The following is a 24,060-nucleotide window of genomic DNA, read 5'->3' on the forward strand; positions in this document are numbered from 1 at the left end:
GTAAGTTTGAAATTATAACCGAAAATGCTGGAAACACTTAGTGGGTCAGGCAGCATCTGTCAAAAGAGAAACAGTTAACATTTCAGGTTAAAGACATGCAAGAAGATAACTTTATTGGGTAAAAAAATTACCCTTACTGCTGTTCAATAGCCAGCGATTGTCTTAATTTTTAAAACAAACAGAATAAATCAGTAGGTCATTTTTGTTATATTCTGGCAAGTTCATTTTCTGACATTCTGAATTCTGCTGTAGTGTAGTCTTTCACATAGTAAAAAATCCTCTGAGGAAATTAAATCTGCAGATAAAAGAAACTGTATGTATTTCTCCTAACTTCCAAATGTAATCACGATACGTCCATTGAAATCTATTCCTAAATGTATCATGATTGACATGAGCTAAATCTTTTCTAACACACCCTTACAATAATGCTCACCAACCCTGTATCCTACAATTATAGCATAACTCAGGCTGACCACTCTCACATTTGTTCCTTTCTCAGGCTCCTTGGTGTCCCAAGGAAAGAGGTTAATTAGATTGGAGAATATTATTTTTTAAGATATCTTTATTAGTCACATGTACATCGAAACACACAGTGAAATGCATCTTTTTGCATAGAATGTTCTGGGGGCAGTGTCACCACGCTTCCGGTGCCAACATAGCATGCCCACAACTTCCTAACCTGTACGTCTTTGGAATGTAGGAGGAAACCGGAGCACCCAGAGGAAACCCACGCAGACATGGGGAGAACATACAAACTCCTTACAGACAGTGGCCGGAATTGAACCCGGGTCGCTGGTGCTGTAAAGCGTTACACCAACCGCTACACTACCGTGCCTAATGCTAATTTATGTATTTTTTTAGAGACACAATTCTCAGTTATCTTTAACAGAAAACCTTCCAGTGCAGCAACACCCTGATTTACCCTGACATTTCCATAGTAGGGACGCGGTTAGCAGAGATTCTTAGACTTGCCTTCAAACAATTTTCTTCTCTTCTTAATAGGCAGTTCCTCATGGTTAAGGACTTTGGTTCTAAGGTGGCTGATGAGGCCAATGTGCGATCTTGTAGACTTTGCCACAGGAGTGGGTGTGTGGGTAATGTAGGAGATGGCTTGTTCTTTCCACAAGTTTTTGCCAGGCTTCCACCTGCTCCCAAGAATGAGGTTCTCAGTGCTATCCTAGATTTTCCATCCCCATTCAAAGCAGCCATGAGCTAGGGATTTCCATAAGTTGGCGAGGATGTTACTTTTTTACAAGAAAGATTTGATAACTTCCTTAAAATGTTTTCTCTTTTCACAATATGGCTATCGACTGAATTTCTGGGGCACTTTATACTTTGTTCACTGAGGAGACAATTTTTGTTTACTCTTTTAACTTGTTTTGCAGGTGGAAGAGGCATTGAATGAAGTGGACTTTCAGCTGAAGCTTGATCTACATTTCACAGACTCTGAACAGCAGTGAGTAATATATTTCATGCCCTCCAAAAAAAATTTTTGATGTTAAATTGGCTAATTTTACATTGTGGGTCTCTGTTGGTCATTGCTTGTTATTATAAATATATCACCAAGAGTTCGGAATCAATAATTTCCCTCTGTTCTTGCTAGGTTTGTGCCCAGCATGTGGTTCAAGCTCCAGAGCAGGTCATAATCAGAAGTTTAAGGACCATCTGGTATTAGTTAAGGAACCAATCCTTACCTCAGGAACCAATCCTTACCTTGGCCTCTGTTAGATCGGCTTTGACTTTCCCTTGGCCAGATTATTTTTTTAAATTTTCCCATCTCTAGTGAACCGTCCCAGTTTCTCCTTGATGATGTCCTTATGCTGCTTAGGTCCATCCTTAATTCCATCCCCCTCCTCAGCTCCAATCTTCTCACTTGCTCATTATCACGGTAGTGTAGCGGTTAGCGTAATGCTATTACAGCACCAGCAACTCAGGTTCAATTCCGGCCACTGTCTGTAAGGAGTTTGTACGTTGTCCCCATGTCTGCGTGGGTTTCCTCTGGGTGCTCCGGTTTCCTCCCACATTCCAAAGACGTACAGGTTAGGAAGTTGTGGGCATGCTATGTTAGCACCGGAAGCATGGCGATACTTGCGGGCTGCCCTCAGAACACTGTACGCAAAAGATGCATTTCACTGTGTGTTTCGATGTACATGTGACTAATGAAGATATCTTATCAGTTCCTGCCCTTCATAACATCTACCTATTTCTCTAGCTTCCACCCATTCACTTCCAATCTTCCTGTCAGTTCTGTCCCTGGCACCCTGAGTATTCTCCCCACACCATCCCTTTACTCTGTCTGCAACTTCCACCTGCAATCTTGGTTTCCTGCCATCTCCTAGTCTCTCTCCATAACCTAGTCTTTTCCAAAATCAATTCCAACACAAAGAAACTCCATGCTCTCCCCATCGATCTTCTCCCACATTGAAGGATACTGAGTCAACTTGCTTTATTTATTAGAGACGTAAGCTTCCTGAAGGGGTAACACAAATAGATTGGGTGGTAAAGAATGTGTATGGCATGCTTGCCTTCATCAGTCAGGGGCACTGAGTATAAGAGTCAGGAAGTCATGTTGCAGCTGTATTAAAGTTTCGTTAGGCCACATTTGGAGTATTGTGTGCAGTTCTGGTTGCCACACTATAGGAAGAATGTGGAGGCTTTGGAGAGGGTGCAGAAGAGGTTCATTAGGATGCTGCCAGAATTAGATAGTATTAGCTATAAGCAGAGGTTGGACAAACATGTATTGTTTTATCTGGAGTGTCAGAGGCTGAAGGGACACCTGATAGAAGTTTATAAAATTATGAGAGGCATGGAGAGGGTGGATTTTCCCAGGGTAGAGATGTCAAATACTCAAGGGCATAAGTTTAAGGTGAGAGGGGGAAAGTTTAAACTGGATGTGTGGACTCGGTTTTTTATACGGAGGATGGTAGGTATCTGGAATGCACTGCCAGGGGTGGTGGTGGAAGCAGACGCAATAATGGTGTTTAAGATGCTTTTAGACAGGCACATGACATGCAGGGAATGGAGAGATATAGATTATGTGCAGGCAGATAGGTTTGGTTTAATTTGGCATCATGGTTAGCACAGATATTGTGGGCCGAAGGGCCTGTTCCTGTGCTGTACAGTTCTATGTTCCATGTTAAAGTATCAGTTTGTCCATGCTAATTCTACCAGATTCATTAGACGAAATGTTTAGCATTAACTACAGAGATATATTTTAATAAAAAGTTCAATAATACCTCTCATATTACTGAGGTGATGCGTTCCTAGGAAAATAACTTTGTTATGTGAAATTTTCTTATAGAGGTAATTATATAGCAACCAAAAATATTTATTAACAAAGCATGGCTGAATAATTGACAGCAAAAATAAAGGGTGATCCAGGACTGACTGTGCTATAATAAGGTTTCATAATAGAGCGCTTTGTAATATGAGGAATTACTATATAGCAATCAGGAGTTTGCTGTGTCTAATTGTGTAGAAAATAAGGCAACATTGCTCTCTGAAGACTGTGCCACATTTCACATGAGCACTTGCAGTACACATTCTGAAATACTTATTAAGCAATCTTGTTGCATGGTTTCACAGCAGTATCAATTTATGGCAATTCAAGCTAGTTGTCAAAAAATATCTGTTTGATCATTTCTCAAAACCAAGCAGTTAGATGCAGTAAAGAAGCAAGATTATATCAAAATAAATGAATACGCTGTAGAAGGCTCATAAAAATTCTGTGTGTGAACTTACCATTGTTATCTGGACATTCCCAATTTCAAATATTTAATTTCAACTTCTGGTACCTGTCTCATTTATTGGGATGGTTGTAAGTTTTTATTATTGTCCCATTTTCATTAGCACTCTTAAGTAATATGTGGAATTGGAGAACTGGACATAAAAGTAATGAAATAGCATGCCAATATATGCATGAAATTGATGCACCTGTCTAATTCTATCACGTTGTGGAGTGTACTTGTTATTTTCTTCACGTATATTTAGCCACTCTACTCAACTAACTCTCCTTATACAGAACCTAACTCAACTAATACAGAAGGAGATTCTCACAACAACCTGAAACCAGTCCTTTTTTTTCTGGTTCATCACTCATTCTTAAGTGAGACCATGACATTTAATCTATAATGTTGCGATGTGTACAGAGATAGCTGGTTAGACCAACCTGGGCCCTAACGTTCCTTCCACACAGGTGACAGAGGTGTAGGGATGCTGTAACATTAATGGTTCTTGATTTTCAAGATCCGCTTGCCCTTTGTGTTTCCTCCATTCTAGTTTCCTCATATAAGCGAGCACTGTTTTCAATACAGATACATTAAACAGGATGATCCAATGCTTGTTGTTCTCAGTGCTATGTGTTAATGTTGAAGCTCTTCAGGGAGGTTCTAAGAGAGACTATGAATCTCTTTTTTCTGTCCACCACATGTTCGTTTGCTCTCAGTCAGTTCTCCATGGAACAGCTGGGGGATTGGAGATGTCAGGGATAAGTTTTTTACACAGAGAGTGGTGGGTGCATGGAACGCACTGCCTGCAGAGGTTGTGGGGACAGATACATTAGGGACATTTAAGAGACTCTTAGATAGACACATGAATGATAGAAAAATAGGGGTCTATGTGGGAGGGAAGGGTTAAGTAGATCTTAGAGCAGGATAAAATATCGGCACAACATTATGGTCCGAAGGACCTGTACTGTGTTGTAGTGTTCTATGTATTGGTTTGGTATTCTGTCAGACATTCTTCTGACATGTCCTGCCCAGCTAATCTGTGATTCTTTTAACAATGTGTAAATGCTGGGGTGGTTTGTTTGGGAAAGAACCCGTGTTTCTAGAATCTTGTCTTGCCACGTAATGTGGAGTATTCTACACAGACAGGTCATGTGGAAGTGATTGAGCTGTTTGGCATGTCTGCTGTACACTGTCTATGTCTTGCAAGCATAGCGTAAAATGGGTGTGACAACAGCACGGCATACCCTCACCTTGGTCTGTAGGCTGATTCCTCTTCATTCCTACACTTACTTATGGCTGATACACACAAACATAACCAGCCAGGGAGAGTGAATGGCATGTCACTTTAAAAACCCTAGTTAGTTTTTCAATTTGCTCAGCTGTCACTTTAGTTATTTGTAGGTGCCTGCTGCTGCCTTGGCTTAGATAACAATAACTAAACTACATGACCTGTCATTAGTCAACTAAGTTATCAAGACCATCCTCATATTGGCCTTTTGCACAAACACTTAATAAGCAAGAAGAACGGAAATCAGACAGATGCACAACTGCCTTAGAATCCTTTTAAAGCATTTAACCCAGGTACCGATAGTAAGATTTTATCATCAGGCAGACATCTGAATAGACAAAGTCTTAATTACTAGACTTGGATGAATAAGAAGCAGATTGTTTGTTGCTTGCAAGTTTTTTGAATGCCAGCTTGTGCATGAGTAGCTCAGATACAGCTTGGGCCACTGTTGAGTGAATGGAAATTACAGAAGGCACTTGCACAGGAACACCTGGCCCCTCAAGCCTGGTCCTGTCATTGAAATGACCGTGGGCGTTCTGCCCCAGGCATTAGTCAAATGTCCTTGGAATTCTGATTCCTCCTTGATTGTGAATGTTTCCCATGCCAATCAAATGAAGGAGCAGGGAAGATCAAATTCCTTGGAAAATGACTTCTTGATGGTTGGCAGTGCAGTATAGTCATGGTGGTGGTGCAGTTGCATTACAATCTCTATAACTGTGGATTGCATTGCAACAGAGTTGAACCATAGATGAAATGCAAACACTGCAGGTGGTCATCTAAGAAGTAGTGTTATTGTCAGGGGAGGGACATCAAGGAAGTGTTACAAATGTACAGAGAAATGGTCAACCCTCATTTTTAAACAATGGCCCATGAGTTCTAGATGCTTCTACAAGATAATCTCCCTGTCACATTCACCAGGACATCTCAGGGTATTATATGATTCATTCAAGTAACCTCACACTCTTTGAAACTCCAGTCGATCAAAGCCCAGCATATCCAATAATTCCTCATAAGACAGTCCGCCTATTAGTCTAGTTAACCTTACCTGAACTGCTTCTGACGCATTAACGTCATTCCTTAAATAAAGAGAGCAATACTCCACACAGCACTCAATATATGGTGTCATTGATGCCCTCTATAATTGAACATAACCTCCATACTTTTGTATTCCTTTCCCCTTGCAGTATGAAATAACAATCTGCTAACTTTTCTAATTACTCACTAGACCTGCAAACTAGTTTCTTTCCAAGTCATGTACTGTACCAGGACATACAGATCCCTCTGCATCCCAGAGCTCTCCAATCTCTCATCATTTAGAAACTATACTTTTTTTTATTTTACCTGTCAAAATAGACAGCTTCACATTTTCCAACATTGTACTCCATTTGCCCGAACTTTACGCAATGCCTTACCTGATCTGTATCCCTTTCTAGTCTGTTTATGTCCTCTTCACAACTTGCTTTCCTACCTATCTTTGTGTCATCAGCAAATTTAACAGTGCGATTTCGATGTCATTATATAAATTGCAAAATGTTGAGGGCCCAGCACCAAACATTGTGACACACTACTCATTACACCAGAAAAACATACTATGACTATGCTCTGTTTACTATGAGCCGGCTGTAGAGAAAGACAATTCACTTTGTTGACTGCTCTGAACAGCTTGAGGATAATGGTGAAGAATTGCTTACCATGATGACAGTTACAGGGAATCTCATTACTGTCTCGCAACCCAAAGGCAGAATCCATTATTTAGTAATTTAGTCTATAAAATCCAAGTTTACCTTCCAGTCTTTTTTTCATTGAACTTCGCACTTGTGATGAGGCAGATCTGGCCTAGGATGATATAAAGTATGAATGCATTTTGAAACTGCATTCTGCTGCCTGCAAAAACTATTTGTTTCAGAAAGACAGGTTTAGAACTTGCTTTCCTAAACCTTAATGGCATTAGAAAGAATTTTGCATCACCTTTACACAGTAAAAGCTCATGAAGATTTCAGTCTTCAGTTCCAAGGTTCTGAGAACAGCATTCTTGTATTACACCAGTTTCAGCATGTGTTAATTGTTATTTATTGCAAGATCTTGTAACTCCCTGCACTTAGCCCAGCAGTTGTGATTTTGGCAGCTTGTCCTTAGTAGGGCACACTTGTAGCAACTGGAGGGTACTGTTCCTTAAAGAATGGATGCTGTAATTATGGGAGGATGCTGGGAAAGTGCTTCCAGGGGGTCAGAAGGATCCAGACAGGCTGGTACAGTACAGTACCCAGAGGAAGCATGTTCTTTATGCAAGGGAACTATGGAGATCCTTCAAATCTGCAGCCAGGTGTTCATAGCAGGAATCTGAAAGCAAAGTACTGCAGCTGCTGGCATAAGAACGGAAAATGCTGGAGATACTGAGCCGGTCTTTTTACTCCTTGCAGGAGATTGGCAGAGAGATAACTAAAAGTAGTAATAGGTTTTGAGTATTGTTTATGAATGCTTGTACTTCAGGGAAGCCTGCATTGCAGACAAATGCCTATGCCCACTCTGGTTTCTCCTGCGAACAGAAGGAGAATTCAATGAAGTCTCCTGTCCTTGCGAATGGAGTTTGGGGGAATCTCCCCAATGTGCTAGTAAATAGCAGTCAGTGAGATGTGGCAGGAATCAGCAGCCTGGAATGATCCAAGTGTGTGGCATATGTGTGAGCCTGTATTTGATGCTAGGATAAAAATACAGATCTCAGTGAGGACAAAGAAAAATTGTTTGAATTTTGCCCTTTAAGTAGCACAGTTTCAGAGGAAATAGTTGGTAAAAGCTGGTTGATCACTGAACAAATAAGAACCTTGGTTTTCTTGTGTGCAGATGAATGTTGAGCATTGCACTATCAGTGACATCATTTGAGGGAGTTATATTCTGAAAAAAGGTGCTAGGGCAATTCAAAATCCTACTGGAAAATTAGGGGGCAAATTTGCTGCCTGATGCTAAAAGTTCTGGAAAATGTTAAAGCCTATTTTCAATTGCACAGTACTTTTTTTTTCCAGAGTTGTGTAAAGGTATGCTATCTATTTGGTAGTCCAGAAAGGTCAGATGGATAATATACAGGCAGAAGAGATTTAGTTTAATTCAGCATCATGTTTGGCATGGATGTTGTGGGCCGAAGGGCCTGTTCCTGTGCTGTACTGTTCTAAGGTCACAATGTGGTTGGCACTGGTTTAGTAGGTTTATAAAGCATTCTCTTCTGCATTGATACACCTTTTTTTCCTGTTTAATTATAAAAAAGGAAAAAATTACAACAATGTAGAGTTGGAGAGTTTATTGACTATTGACTATTGGAGAATTTCTTGACTAAAGACAGAAACTATGATGATAAATAGTTCATTGACACAGATAACCCCCACATACAGAATAGTAATAAATCGTATTTAGATTGGCTCATAAATTCCACTGAGCAGTTATGACTGTGATTGTCACTAAATGTCTCCCATTACAACACATGATTGACATTTAAGTGAATCAAAATCACAAGGTGCAACATTTTTACATTGGAAGTCTTGTCAGCGTAACTGGAGTTCAGTATGCATTGTGACTGGTTTAAAATATCTTTCATATTACATGTAGAACTGTGATATTACCAGGAAGCCATTGCAGTTCCAGTCCAATTGTTTCAGTCACTTTGATGCCAATATTAGATTTGCAAAATTTAGACGTGGCAGCCTGAATGAGCTTTACCAGGTGTAACAGTGAATTACAGTCAATATAATTCTAAGAATACCAGTTATTTTCTCTCAGTATGAATGTTGATTGACACTATGAAAATATTTTGACTTCTGTTGTCACTACAGAACTGTTCTGACAACACAGGCATTATTTCATTAAAGAGAAATAGAAAGGTGGTAGAGGGTGAAGCCTTCACTTTCTATTGCACTTCTCTGAAGCCAACACAGTTTCTGTGCTTTGTTTCTCAAGGGTGGGAGAGAGACAGAGGTGAGGTGCTTGTTGTTTGACAATGTTCACCATTTTGGATGTTATCTCAATTGAATCTAGCAACTGTGATAACAGTATCAAAGAAAAGAATTACATCAGCATTCGCAAAGTAGTGAAACTGAGATCAAGAGTAATCATGCCAACTCTAACTCTAAACCAAACCTGTGCATCTGCTTCACTATATAATTCCACCACCCTTAGCATGCCACTGTAACCCATGGGTTTTAAAAAGACATGCATTTATAAAATACAATTTGCCACCTCATTTCATCACAAAGTTAATAACATTCAATGAAATACTTTTGTCATTGTTGTAATGTAGGAAATAACTAAATAAGTTGTCTTAACTGTTATTGATTGTGGGTTAAAAATTGGTTAGTGCATTGGGGGGAACAACTTTTTCCTTTGAAATATCGCTATGAATCTTTTACATTCGTCTTAGAAGGCAGACAGGACCTCAAGTCTTATCCAAAAGAGCACTCAGTACTGCAGTTGGATGGTAACCAAGATTTTTGTGGTCCGGTCTTCAGAACAATACTTTGACCCTGCAAAAGTAAAGAATGTACCACCTGAAGTGTAGTTGGCAGTAAATTGAAATTTGCAACCCAACCACAGATATTTTGGTTTATCTTGCTTTCTACCCATATCCATTCAAGATTGCTCTGAGGCTCAATTCTCCAAGATTCACCACAAGTGCTAAGGTCATTCTGTTTTCTATTAGGATCATCTAGCCTGAAGCATTTGAAGTGTGCATCCAAAATAGCAAAATCTGGATGGTTCATTGTAAACACAAATGTGTATGAACTAGAGAGCAGATTGTTTCTGGCTCAGTGCCAAGTCAAGAGTTAGATGAATGTAAACTCAGTAAATCCTGAACCACAGACTAAAACAAATCCTGAATCGTCCTGTTGTTTGTAATCATGGTTCCTTCTCTCTGCACTACTAATACCGAGGGATTTATGGCTGAGTGATTTAGATAATTGCCTTATTTGTTGAAGAAATACACCTTTTGGAATGAATACAAATGTTGTGGGATTTTTCAGAGCATTTTCCTCATTGCTTAATGTTAAGAAATCTTAGTATACTCCTTGTCTCCAAGTTAAATTTGTAATCCATCTTCTGTTTGCTTACAGACTGAGTGATATTGCAGGAATACCTTTGATCAGTAGCCGAAGACTGGGTCTTCACTTCCATCCGAGGAGAGGGTTACACCATCATGTACCTGTCATGTTTGACTACTTCCACCTCTCGGTCATATCCGTTACTGTGCATGCATCACTTGTTGCTTTACACCAACCCTTGATAAGGTACAGTGGTGATCTTGATTGCAAAAATTCATCTTTACTTTTTACATACATTAATAAAGATGTTTTACCAGAAAATTAATTATAAGGCCACCTGCTGCTGCAGACTATTCTCAATATAGAAAGAACTCCAAAACCACATCCCTTTAGATACCTCTGCTGCACAGAAAAGTTCTTCAATTCATTGGTGTGCTAAGAAGTGGCAGAAAATAAATTCACACTGACAATTAGAAAATAAATTCTACTTGTCAGATCCTTAATTCACCTGAATAACAGGATGGAGGCACAATACTCATGTGTACACAAGTGTCTGACAGTAGATGCTTTAACTTGGCTACTATCAGGCTCTGCCTTGTGATGAATGTGGAAAAGTTTACTGAGAAAGATAAAACAGTTATCTTTCAGGTAAAACTCAGGGAAATATATTTTCTAAGATAATCAGGTACAAATGAAGTTTAAAATCAGCAAGTGTACTTAATTCACACATCTTTCTTCCCACTAAACTGCTGTTTATGTCCGAAGTCAAAGAAGGTTTACCAAGCATCTACCTGAAGTCCAAAATGACCTTCAATTTGCAGCAATATGTAAAGGGAAAAGGGAAGAAACTAAGGAAGAAAAGACTTCAATTTCCAGCCCTAAAATTCCTCATTGAAGTTACCATAAAATGTTATGTCCTCTTCAGCGTTGTCCAAAAAATGGGACAAAGCTATGTTACTACTTCATTTTTATTGAGACTTTTTTTATATCTCTTTAGTTTCCCTCGCTTAGGCAAAGGCTCATGGCTTAGTAAAGGTGGTCAGGAGATGGATCCAGATATATCAAATCTAACTCTTGAAAACTTGGTGCTTGGACCCAGCTATTACAAGCAGCTCACAGCTGAGGTAAGAGAGACTCCAGTTCATCACTTTCCAAATGATATTTTCCAGGATCTCACAATGCTTTGTCACATTTACTGTACCTGTTGGACCTAAGCATCATTTTATACGAGTCATTGCAGCATCAGACAAGAGAGACAAAAAGAACAAGGCCAACAGAGAGGGAGAAGCATTGATTAATAATGATAAACAAAAGGTGCTGGAGAAACTAGTGGCAAGTAAGGTAAGAAAAGCATGCTAAGCAGGCTGAAAAAGGATCTGGATAGGCTCAGTGAGTAACAGAAAAAAGATGTTAATTCAGTGGGCAAGATGCGCAAATGAAGTATAATGAGGGGAAATATAAGGTTATTCACTTGACTAGGAAGAACAGGGAAGCAGAATTCTTTTACAAGTTGAAAGGATGCTGAACAAGGATTGTGTCGAGCACTGACCCCTGTGGCAGGCTGTTGTCAAGTGTTCCTGTTTGAATGGTCTTGTCACCAAGATAGATACAGAACTTTCAATGTGTCAACAGGGCACTGATAATCCTAAAATAAAGGCAGCAAGTGCTGGACGTACTTGTTGGATCAGGGAGCACCGATAATATTGGAGGCAGATTCAGTCAAAGCATTGGAAAGAATTTACAGAAACAAAGGCGGAATGGTCTCCTTCCAGGCTCTTTCAATATTTAATGACTTATGTTTTCCCAACTTGCAGCCTTCCCAGCCCTCTCAATTTCCAAGCCCTACTATCCTCCAAAGCCCTCCTGATCTCCCAGCTGTCCCAAATCTAGTGCCTGCAGCCTTCTCCCAATACTCTTACTCTACTAGCTCCCCAAGCCGTCCTGATCTCCTGAGATCCGCCAGCCCTCCTGATCACCTGGCTTCCTCCGTCCTCCCTGATCTCCTGACTTCCCCAGCCATCTTGATCTCTAGGCTCCCCACAGCCTAATTACTTGTGCATGAATGAACCCATTCAACTTGCCCTCTCTGGCATCAGACCTGACTTTGCTAAACTGGAGATTTGGAAGTTGCTTTGTTTGCCAGATCAGTGCTTTGGTTGCATCAGTTTGAATGTGCAGCTGAACCTGTTGTATCATATGGTTGTCTTTAATATCAGGGCATAAAATGGAGGATTGGAAAGCAAAACGTTGTAAAATGGCCTTCCTTTCCAAATGATTAAAGTAGCGAGTTTCAGCCTATTGAACACACTTGCTGTAATGATAATTAAATCTGTGTTGAGACACGTTTGTGAACAGTCAAATCAACAGTTGTCATAACACCTTAAATTCTTTTGTTTGAAAACCACTCAGAAGCCCCTAGTTCCTGTAAACAAGCACATTTATTCTCCATCAATCTGTTAACTGATATTTTGCAAACCTTTTCAATCTTATGCTTGTCATTTGTTTGGAGCAATCAAATCAGGAGCGTTGGTTAGTTGGGAATAATCAGAAAATTCTTCAATCAAAAAGTTCAGATATTAAAAGGAGAAGTATCTTAACCCTTTTCTTAAAAGTGCTTCACAAAAAGTTACCCTGAGTTGCTATGTGGGATATGATCCCACAAACAAGAACAAGATGAATGGCCAACTGTTGGGTTTCTTTTGGTAGTGTTGATTATTAACCAGAATATATAATAACAGTGAAATAAGCATTCCAATATGTTTTTACCCATCGAACTTCATTCTTTCAGCTCACCTTGTCCACGAGACCTGCCTTCAGCTCATTCAATCCTCCTCTATCCACACTATGGACCGCCCATTTCCCGTTCCTGACCCACATTAGTTATTATTATTGCCATTGGGTACTGCCTCTCACCGCACTTCTCTGAAAAGAAGCACTCTTGAATCATCTGTCATTGCAAATTTCTGCCACATTTATCAATTTCACTCAGTTTTACCAGAAATATGTTGTTTTCCAAATCCTTGCCCAGCTTTCCAGTGGTTCTGTGTTTCAATCCCTCCAATTAGATTCTCGGAGCACTTCTAGGCCAGTCAATTTTGAACAGGGTACAATAGCTTCATCTACCTTTCACTGTGAGGTAGGAAAACTCGATCAATGATAAATGATTAAAAGAATTTAAGGTACAAGCAAAAAAGTAAATATGTTGCAAAAATCATTTACACTAAATGCGACATTATGCATGTGGAGTAATTCTGTGTTCACAGGAGGAAGGTATGCTTAAAGGCAGAGATTTGAAGCTATAGCATTCATAGCTTGATGCCGGATGTACATAATTTTAAATCTATTTGCAGATATAAAAAGTAACCAATTTAGGGTAATAACCTTACACAATCAAATATTCAGTTTGCTGTTCCCTGGTATGAGTTTAGGACATATTATTTTCTTTGCTTGCAAGTATATTTCAGCAATGTCTGAAACTGCTTTATGTTCTTCATATTGTGAGGCACATCATCCTGTGTCATTTGTAACATTGTTTGCCCGCAGTGAGGTTTGATAATTGGACTCTGCTCTTCCCAGGAGTCCTGTTTGATCCCTGGTTAATAGGCTGGACTTTCCTTTTCAGCAACTGCAGGCACCCCAGAGTGAAATCATCAAAAATTGCTTCCAAACCTTGAGGCTTTACTCATTGAAAGGGGAACATTATTTTTCTTCCATGACTCTAGTGCTGCATAATCACTTATATTTTTAAGCTAGTTGCCTTGACTTGATTTATGGAGACAGAAGAAAGGCTTTCCCCCAAGTTCATAGGTTGAAAATCTAAAATTTACAGTTTGTAGGATACAACTGAAGGATGTTGGCATGACTAGCCCTTTAAACCTAATTTAATTGAACCCTGGTGTATTAGGAAACAGCACAAGACAGTTCATCTGAGAACATGTGCACTTGCTATCACAAAGGTAGGTATTATACCACTGGAAGCATGAGAAAGAATTACTTTTCTTTTGCTTTACAACTCCAATTTTCTCACCCCCTAGTCTCTGGAGTCGTGTTCCATCCCACTGATCCTTGATATGATGGAGATGTGTTTTCGATTCATAGCCTGAATGATGGCTGCTTTTCACTCTCTGCTAACCTAACCAGATTTAAGTTTTTTTTTCTCTATTTTAGGCTCAGCTCAGGCTCATAGATGGCTCATGACAATGAGTTCAAATGATCCACTTTTTGGTTGCAAGATCATTCTGCTGAAATTGTACCTGCTAGTGAGCCATGAAGTCAGTTTCCAATCTGCCAGACTTTAGATAGAAATGGGGTGGTTTTGGAAGGTGGAACAGATCTCCACACTAGACACTATTTGGGAATCTTTTATTGAATTGTATACATATGGGTCTGTCTAGGAACATATGGCATTTGTCCATGTCCTTTCCTTTCAGCCACTACTGATTGAATGCATGCATGGTTGACACAAAATGGGTTGTTCTTCCACTGACCTGCCATGTAAAAAAGATTTTTTTTAAAATGGAGGGCTTAAATCCAAATTAAAACTTGCCCAATTTTCAAAAGATAATTGATACTTCCTTACCTAATTCCGCATTACATACTCAATGTATAAGACTAGTTGTATTAAATGCAAATGAAGAAAATCTATTCCCTCCCCCCTCTTTCTGGGATGAAAAATGACATATGGAGGGGTGAGGAAAGTGAGCCAGTGGTTAAAGCACATGCCAGAATCTTCAAGAAAGGCTGAGCAAAAGTCTGAGAGAAAAGGCAAAAATCGAAAACAGCTGTCTAAGTAGAATGGCAAAATCCTTGTTTCAGAAGAATCTGATCTTCTTTACTGCATTTCACAAATTTCACTTTGTCGCAGCTTAAGTGCTTTCTGATGCTGTTGAGTAGAACAGAGAAGCAAGTGCTTTGAAGCTGACTTACAAAAGAAAAGATTGCCACTTTGATAGCAAAATTTGGTCATCAAATATGATATTTCTATGAATAATCATAGAAAACACGTAAAAGGGAGATTTAGTTGATTTTCTAAGACATAATGCCTTATAGTAAGAATTGTTAGCAATGGCTTGTTTATTAAAAGTATTAAATTGCATCATCAAATCTACATTAATATTTCCTATAACAGGAGCAGATGTATCAATTTGTAATTTTGGATCACAACCTTTATTTAATTCAAACAAAAATATATCTGTATCATTTCCCATTAATATTCTAGTGAATGGCTTTCGTCATGCCAGGTAAGGGCTCTAAGCCACTGGAAGCACAATATATCAATTTGTAGCGGTTGCTACCGCGGAATAAAACAAGACTCTACTCGGAGGATTGCCAAACAGAACTGGTTTATTTTCCCGCCTTGCGTGGGCCCTTTAAGGGAGAATGTTCCCGCCCAAAACAACCGGCAATGACGTAAGTCCTACGTCATCAGGACTTCCCCGCGCGCGGGTTCTCCCCATCGCTCGGAAAGACGAGGCCTGCCGCCATCTTGGGCCTCGGCGCTCCGACGCCGCGCGACCCGACTGCCGAGCCGGTTCGCCCGACTAGACGGTGAGTCACCACACAACCCCCCCAGAACCGGCGAGACAGTCCCCAAGGTCCGTGGGCTGTGCCAGCTGCCGCTTAGGGGGGCGGCCTCTGCGTCGCGGCGTGGCAACCTCGACAGGCTGTTGCAGATCCAAATGGGCCGGTTTGAGGCGGTCCGCCGTGAAAACCTGTTCCCTGCCTCCAATGTCCAAAATAAAAGTGGATCCGTTATTCCGTATGACTCGGAACGGTCCCTCATATGGTCATTGCAATGGCGCCCGAGGTGTGCCCCTGCGAACGAAAACAAACTTACAGTCCCGTAGTTCCTTGGGCTGGCAGGATGGGGCTTGACCGTGCCGTGAGGTGGGAATCGGGGCCAAGGCGCCAAGCTTCTCGCGCAGTCTTTGTAGGACTGCTGGGGGTTGTTCCCCTTGGTCCCGAAGGGCAGGTATGAAATCCCCGGGGACAACTAGTGGCGCCCCGTATACAAGCTCAGCTGACGAAGTGCGGAGGTCTTCTTTGGGGGCAGTGCGTATGCCGAGCAGGACCCAAGGCAGCTTGTCAACCCAGTTAGGACCCTTCAGGCGGGCCATCAAGGCCGATTTCAGATGGCGGTGAAAACGTTCCACCAACCCGTTTGATTGAGGATGGTAGGCCGTGGTGGTGTGCAGCTGCATCCCTAGCAGGTTCACTAATGCAGCCCAGAGACTGGAAGTGAATTGGGTGCCTCTGTCTGAAGTGATGTCGGCCGGAACGCCAAAACGTGAGACCCAAGTTGTGAGCAGCGCCCGGGCGCAGGAATCAGTTGTGATGTCAGCCAGGGGGGTTGCCTCAGGCCACCTCGTGAACCGGTCCACGATGGTAAGGAGGTACCGGGCTCCTCTTGAAACCGGCAGAGGGCCTACGAGGTCGACGTGTATGTGGTCGAACCTCCTACGGGTAGGCTCGAACTGCTGTGGTGGGACCTTGGTGTGTCGCTGGATTTTTGACGTCTGGCAGTGCGGACAAGTCCTGGCCCTCTCACTGACCTGTTTGCGCAGGCCATGCCAGACAAACTTGCTGGCGACCAGTCGGACAGTAGATCTGATGGACGGGTGCGCCAACCCATGTACGGAGTCAAAAACGCGTCTCCGCCACCTGCAGGGACTATAGGGCGGGGCTGACCAGTTGCAACGTCGCAAAGTAGGGTCCGCTGACCTGGACCAACCAAGAAATCTCGGAGCTGCAGACCCGAGACTTCGGTTCTGTAGCTGGGCAGTTCGTCGTCGGCTTGCTGTGCGTCAGCTAGGGCCGTGTAATCGACACCCAAGGATAGGTTGGGATGGTTGGTCTGGAAAGTGCATCAGCAACGACATTATCCTTTCCGGAGACATGTTGGATGTCAGTTGTGAACTCAGAAATGTAGGATAAATGTCTCTGCTGACGAGCTGACCAGGGATCGGAGACTTTGGAGAAGGCAAAGGACAGAGGCTTATGATCGGTGAAAGCGGTGAAAGGCCTGCCTTCTAGAAAGTATCGGAAATGCCGGACCGCCAGATACAGCGCTAGAAGTTCCCGATCAAAAGCGCTGTACTTCAGTTCGGGCGGTCTAAGGTGTTTGCTGAAAAATGCCAAGGGTTGCCAGCAGCCTTCGAGTAGCTGTTCCAGTACCCCACCCACCGCAGTGTTGGACGCATCTACCGTGAGGGCAGTCGGGACGTCAGTCCTGGGGTGTACCAGCATCGTGGCGTCTGCCAGGGCGTCTTTGGCCTTAACGAAAGCAGCCGCAGCCTCGTCAGTCCAGGTGATGTCCTTGCCCTTACCAGCCAGCAGCGAGAACAGAGGGCGCATGATACGGGCTGCTGCAGGGATGAAACGATGGTAAAAGTTGACCATCCCAAGGAATTCCTGTAGGCCTTTGACTGTGTCGGGGCGGGCAAAATGGCGGATAGCATCCACCTTGGCGGGTAGGCGTGTTGCCCCGTCGCTGGTGATTTTGTGGCCGAGGAAATCGATAGAGTCAAGTCCGAATTGGCACTTGGACGGGTTAATCGTGAGGCCGAAATTGCGGAGGTGGGAATACAGCTGGCGGAGGTGGGAAAGGTGTTCCTGGCGGTTACGGCTGGCGATCAGTATGTCGTCCAAGTAAATGAACACAAAGTCCAGGTCTCGGCCTACCGCGTCCATCAGCCACTGGAAGGTCTGCGCGGTGTTCTTAAGGCCGAACGGCATCCGAAGGAATTCGAACAGGCCGAATGGGGTGATAATCGCAGTTTTGGGGACGTCATCCGGATGGACCGGGATTTGGTGGTATCCCCTAACGAGGTCCACTTTGGAAAAGATGCAGGCCCCGTGTAAGTTCGCTGCGAAGTCCTGGATGTGAGGGATGGGATAGCGGTCCGGGGTGGTGGCGTCATTCAGCCTGCGGTAGTCGCCGCAGGGCCTCCACCCTCCGGTGGCTTTGGGGACCACGTGCAGGGGGGAGGCCCAGGGGCTGTCTGACCTGCAAACAATCCCCAGCTCCTCCATGTGACGGAACTCTTCCTTTGCCAGGCGGAGCTTGTCTGGAGGTAACCGTCGTGCTCGGGCATGAAGGGGTGGCCCTGTGGTAATGATGTGATGTCGTACCCCGTGTGTGGGCCTAGAATTTGTAAACGAAGGTGCCAAAATCGATGGGAATTCGGCTAGGAGCTTGGCGAAATCGTCGCCAGAAAGGGAAATGGAGTCCAGGCGCGGGGCTGGTGGGCTGATTTCTCCCAGGGGATAGGTCCGGAGAGTGCTAGAGTGGACTAACCGCTTCCTTCGCAGGTCGACTAACAGGTTGTGGGCCCGAGGGAAATCGGCTCCTAGGAGTGGTCGGGCGACGGTGGCAAGGGTAAAGGTCCAGGTAAAACGACTGCCGCCAAAGTGTAATTGAAGCGTACGGGTGCCGAAAGACCGTATCGTTGTACCGTTGGCGGCATTGAGTAGAGGACCTGGTGGCCTGTCACGAGTGTCGCGGCCTGTCGGGGGCAAAATACTGACCTCCGCTCCAGTATCAACGAGGAAACGCCATCCAGATTTCTTGTCCTGAATGAAGAGGAGGCTCTGTCGGCGGCCAGCCGCCGTAGCCATCAGTGGCGGCTGGCCCTGGCGTTTCCCTGAAACTTGCAGGGTGGGCGGCATCGACAGGCCTCCGCACCCCACCTCTGATGGTAGAAGCACAGCTGGTCACCCGTGTCGTCGTCTGCGTTCCTGGGGCGTGGCTGCTCGGTTGCTGGGGCCGGGCGAGGCGGGCGTTGGGCTCGCGGCCTGGTGATTTGACTGACGGACGAACCGCTCTCGCGCTTGGCCCTCCACAGGACATCTGCCCGGGCGGCCACCTCACGGGGGTTGCTGAAGTCGGTGTCAGCTAACAACAAGTGGATGTCATCGGGGAGCTGTTCGAGGAAGGCCTGTTCGAACATCAGGCATGGCTTGTGTCCCTCGGCCAATGCCAGCATCTCATTCATTAGGGCGGTTGGGGATCTGTCCCCCAGGCCATCCAGATGAAGCAGGCGGGTGGCGCGCTCACGACGGGAGAGGCCGAAGGTCCGGATCAAAAGGACTTTGAAAGCCGGGTACTTATCTTCCTCCGGAGGCGACTGGATGAAGTCTCCAACCTGGGCGGCTGTCTCCTGGTCCAGAGAGCTAAGCACATGGTAGTACTTCGTGGAGTCGGAGGTGATCTGCCGAAGGTGGAATTGCGCTTCGGCCTGGTCAAACCAGACGCTGGGCCGAAGTGTCCAAAAGGTGGGCAGCTTGACGGCCATTGCGTTGGCTGCTGCGCTGTCGTCCATTTCGCGGGTCCAAAAGCTGTTTGGACCGTCGGGGTCACCAATGTAGCGGTTGCTACCACGGAATAAAACAAGACTCTACTTGGAGGATTGCCAAACAGAACTGGTTTATTTTCCCGCCTTGCGCGGGCCCTTTAAGGGAGAATGTTCCTGCCCAAAACAACCGGCAATGACGTAAGTCCTACGTCATCAGGACTTTCCCGCGCGCGGGTTCTCCCCGTCGCTTGGAAAGACGAGGCCCGCCGCCATCTTGGGCCTCGTCGCTCTGACACCGCGTGACCCGACTGCCGAGCCAGTTTGCCCGACTAGATGGTGAGTCGCCACAAATTGTAATTTGTTTTGTCAATTAAGCTGACAGAGATCACAAGAAATCATGGTAGAGCCATCCTGTTTAAAAAAAAATGGTCATAGAATCATACTCCACAGAACAGGCCTCTTGGTCAATCGTGTCCGTACCGACCATTGAAAACCTATCAATACTAATCCTATTTTCCAATACTCAGCCCATAGCCTTCTATGTAATGGTGTTTTAAGCACTCATCTAAACACCTGTTAAATATTATGAGAGGACTTGCCCCCCCCCCCAGAGTCACCTCAGGGAGTGTCTTCTTGATGTTAACCACCCTTTGGGTGAAATAAGGTCTTCCTCTAATCCTCACTAAATCTCCTTCCTTCTATCTTAAACCTATGCCATTTGATTGTGGGCACCTCTGCTCAGGAAAAAGAATTCTTACTCTCTATCCTATCTATGTCCCTCATAATTTTGTACACCTTAATCAGGTACTGCCACACACTCAAAATCCTTCACATTGGGCATTCCCAGTTAATATTGAGGAAATTGAAGTTCCTGATCACAATTCCCTTATTATTTTTTATAATTCTTCATGATTTGCTTACATATCTGCCCGCCTATTGCCTGCTGACTGTTAAGAGGCCTGTAGGACACTCCCAGTAGTCCTCCTCTTTTTGCTCCTGAGCTCTACCCATGTAGCCGCATTTGAAGAACCTTCTAGTACATCCTTGTTCCTTCCTGCAGTAATCGACTCCTAGATTGATAATGCAATTCTGTCTACTTTTTTTTCACTTTATCACCCTTCATGCCTGAAAATTCTGTACCCTGGAATGCTGAGATCCCAGTCTTGTCCATCTTTTAACCTCGTCTCCATGTTAGCAACAATATTTTACTCCCAGGTGTTAATAAACACCCTAGATGCAATCCGGTCTTGCATTCCTCCCAAATACATTATATGCTCGAGACTGACTATGTTTTCATTTTCTATTTGGTTGTTCTCCTGCTCTACTCTTACTCTGTGTCCCATTCCCCTGTCTATGGGACTGACTTAATTTGGCTGTTCCTCACTTCCTACTGCATTCTAACTCTGCGTCACAACCGTGCCCAACACCACTAGCAAATCCAGAATGCAAGGAGCATCCAGGTTACAACACATGGGATTAAGCTCTCCTGTCATACTTTTAATTAAAAAGACTACCTTTAATTAAAATGTAATCCAGTTTGAAAAGAATTAGCTTTAACTTTAGCTCTTAGTTGTTCTCTCCACCAATGCCAATCACACTATTAATCACCTTGTCTTTGTTTTAGCTTAAACTTTAAAGTACTAAACTATAAAAGTAGTGAAAATACTCACCTGATCCTATTTACCAATAAACTGCCTCCCTCACCACGTGTCACTCCCTGAAACATAATGCCATCTCCAACTCTGGAGCTGGAGATATAAACTGGCTGCCAGTTAACAATCAATGATTTTGCACTGGCATGGATCTTCTGTGCTTGATGATAACATCAAAACAAGATGCCCATAAAGATGCAGCAATTTCTGTGATGTGTTTTTCACCTGGCATTCATTGCTTTCATAAATCTGGGGCATCCTTAATGTCCAACAGCAGCTGGAGGGCATATAGAGCATAGCTTTACAAGACGGCATATCTTTGAGGGAGATTTACAAAGGAAATTTTTTACACTGAGAGTGGGAGGTGCCTGGAATGTGCTGCCAGGGGAAGTGGTGGAAGCAGATGTGATAGCAACATTTAAGAGCCATTTAGACAGGGAATGGAGGGATATAGACCATGTGCAGGCAGAAGGAATTTGTTTGGATTGGCATCATGGTCAGCACAAACATCATGGGCTATGTTCTTTGTTGTAACAGCCATAATGCCAACAGGTGAAGCAGCCAATCAGTTTGAAACATTCCAACAGGCAACAGATGAGCAATTTTCAACTTACATTTTAAACATTTTTAAGAGCTTAAATAGAGTGAAACATGCTTTTAATATTAAGATGTATTGTAAAATTTCATAAATGGATTCTTTAAATGAAATTTATTAAATATAATTTAATATTTTAATATCCATTACATTAAATATTTCTCTGATGGAATTATAATCTATACAAATAAAAGTTTTTCAGGCCAATGAGTTTTTCAAAACAGTAATTTTAGTTTATGACATCATTGTTAATTTACTTACATCTGCTACAATGCATAATGATTTCAGATTTTACAGTGCAGGTGGTTTGTAAACAACAGACAATCTCACGAGTTTATTTGTAATTCAGCAAGAGAAGATTGCTTACTTTATAGAGAAGTAGAAAATTAATGACAGTAATGTCCAGACAGTTTCATCATCATTACTGCTGAAAAGTCCTACCCATTATTGCACAGTCAAATCTAGCCCAAAATAGTGCAGTAAATTAACTGGTTACTTCAAGCATTTCTGAGCTCCAGTGTTGTGGTATTTTGATATGAAAAACATGTCCATTTCACAAACAGTGTATGACTTGCCTCAATAGATTAGTTACCAGGGAGGGTGTGGGTGTGATGGAGGCAGTGGTGAAGAAGAAAAGCCACCTTGTGTTATAACAGCACAATGGTTTTCAAGTGCGATATGTTATGTACTATTTTGCTTCAATAGTGGAGATGTATTTCAAGTTGCCCTGGAACCATAATTTAGTGGTTCCAACAAAGAGAGCTTGCTTACTGACAACTCCAGTAAATTACCAGCTGCAGATCAGCAGGAAGTATTTGCCTTTCTTCCACTTTTTACTTCTATATTTGAAGTGTGACATCAAAGTCTGTACGTGTGAAGAATTGAACTGCTGGGAATGTGTTTCCTGGAGTGACTGACCTACTTCAGCACTAAAGTGGTTCTATCCTGGAGGGATATATTCCAGGATCTGAAGGGCACATGTGTTGGCTGACCTGGGTATGATCCATTCATGGGCTGGTACTGAAATAGGTGATCTTTTGGCTGATGGTTAGGAAGTGAATAGAGCCTGATACCAATCAGCAAATCCAGTGAGGTGGTAAAGTTAGAGATGAATAAGGCCAGGGATGTTTTTAGCAGCCAACAAGTCAAAGTCAAAGTTGAGTTTATTGTCATATGCACAAGTACATGTTTGCACAGGTGTAATGAAAAACTTATTTGCAGTAGCATCACAGGCACAAAGCATCATATAAGTAGCATTCACAAAAACATAAATTAAACATAAATTATACACAATTTTTACAAGAAATTTTTACATTTTTGAAGCCAAAACAGGGTTGCAAAACAAAGGCCAAGGCAGGCATAGCAGAACTGTGGTTCTTGAGAATCCTTGCACCTTGCTTTGTAATTTTCTAATCTGTTTGACAGATTGAGAAAAAATTGGTTGGGGGTATTGGCATAGTGAGTAAAATACATCCATTAGTCAGGATGATTTGCAGGCCATAGGGTAGACTACCTCTCCAGTTTTGTCTAAAAAATTTCCAATGGAGTTCCCACAACTGACATTCGATGCCAGTCTGCACTTTCAAGTAGGCTCCCACCAGAAACAAGGAACCAGACTGCTCGTGTGAAAATTGCATCATTGGCCCTCTGTGTACTATGTAATTGAACACACTGCCAAAATCTGTTGAAATGCTACTGTGTGCCGGAAGGAGTTATGTTGCGATGGAAAGATTTCCTTCCACTCATCGGGAATAGGGAACATCAACCCCACCTTGTTAGGTAGCTCGTCAGAGGTTGCTCCAGAATATCTCTCAGGAGGCAGAATGGGAAGCAGCTCAAAAGTTACTCAAGGTTAGCAAGCATAACTGCAGCTCCTCTTTCACCGTAATTTTGACAACACATTGTAACACTCTTATTGTCCCTCTCCCAGAAATATCAACGATTCATTTGAAACATATGAGCACTTCTCTACCATTTGTATCATTCCCTTCTCATTCCATAGCCTGCAGGGAATCATCAAATTCTCTTGTGGGTTCTACCTCAGTTTGCACCCTGCACACTGACTTTCAATTCTCTTTGTTCTGGTTACTTCTTGCTTCTCACTCTGCCTCTGCATAACATATCTCCACATACCCACCCAGTCCTTTGTCAGAGACATTAATTCCCTTCTTCTTGTCCTCCAGGACACAAAATGAGAACAAATCTGAAATAGCGGAGAACCATCCAATATAATTTATGAAGATATTGTCGGGACTCAAAGGTCTGAGTTATGGAGAGAGGTTGAGCAGGTTGGAACTTCTTTCGTTGGAGCGTAGGATAATGATGGGTGATCTTGTAGAGGTGTATAACATTGTGAGGAGCATACATAGGGTACACAGTCTTTTTCCCAGGGTTGGGGAAGCAAGAACTAGAGGGCATAAGTTTAAGGTGAGAGGGGAGAGACTTAATAGAAACTTGTGAGGGACAGCTTTTTCACCCTG

The 24,060-nt window shown here is 42.9% G+C and overlaps 1 protein-coding gene across 4 annotated transcripts in view; it reads left to right on the forward strand.

Annotated features, from left to right (window-relative positions):
* The window catches only part of LOC127574218 (protein FAM135B-like), a 249,465-nt gene that overhangs the window by 140,321 nt on the left and 85,084 nt on the right, over positions 1–24,060 (forward strand). For all 4 annotated transcript variants that reach the window (XM_052023030.1, XM_052023029.1, XM_052023031.1 and 1 more), the window contains 3 exons: positions 1,386–1,456; positions 10,113–10,286; positions 11,038–11,164. In XM_052023030.1, coding sequence (XP_051878990.1) covers positions 1,386–1,456; positions 10,113–10,286; positions 11,038–11,164 — 372 coding nt within the window. The remainder of the gene's footprint in view (positions 1–1,385; positions 1,457–10,112; positions 10,287–11,037; positions 11,165–24,060) is intronic.

The sequence above is a fragment of the Pristis pectinata genome, chromosome 9 (assembly GCF_009764475.1).
Source record: "Pristis pectinata isolate sPriPec2 chromosome 9, sPriPec2.1.pri, whole genome shotgun sequence".
Classification (NCBI taxonomy): domain Eukaryota; kingdom Metazoa; phylum Chordata; class Chondrichthyes; order Rhinopristiformes; family Pristidae; genus Pristis; species Pristis pectinata.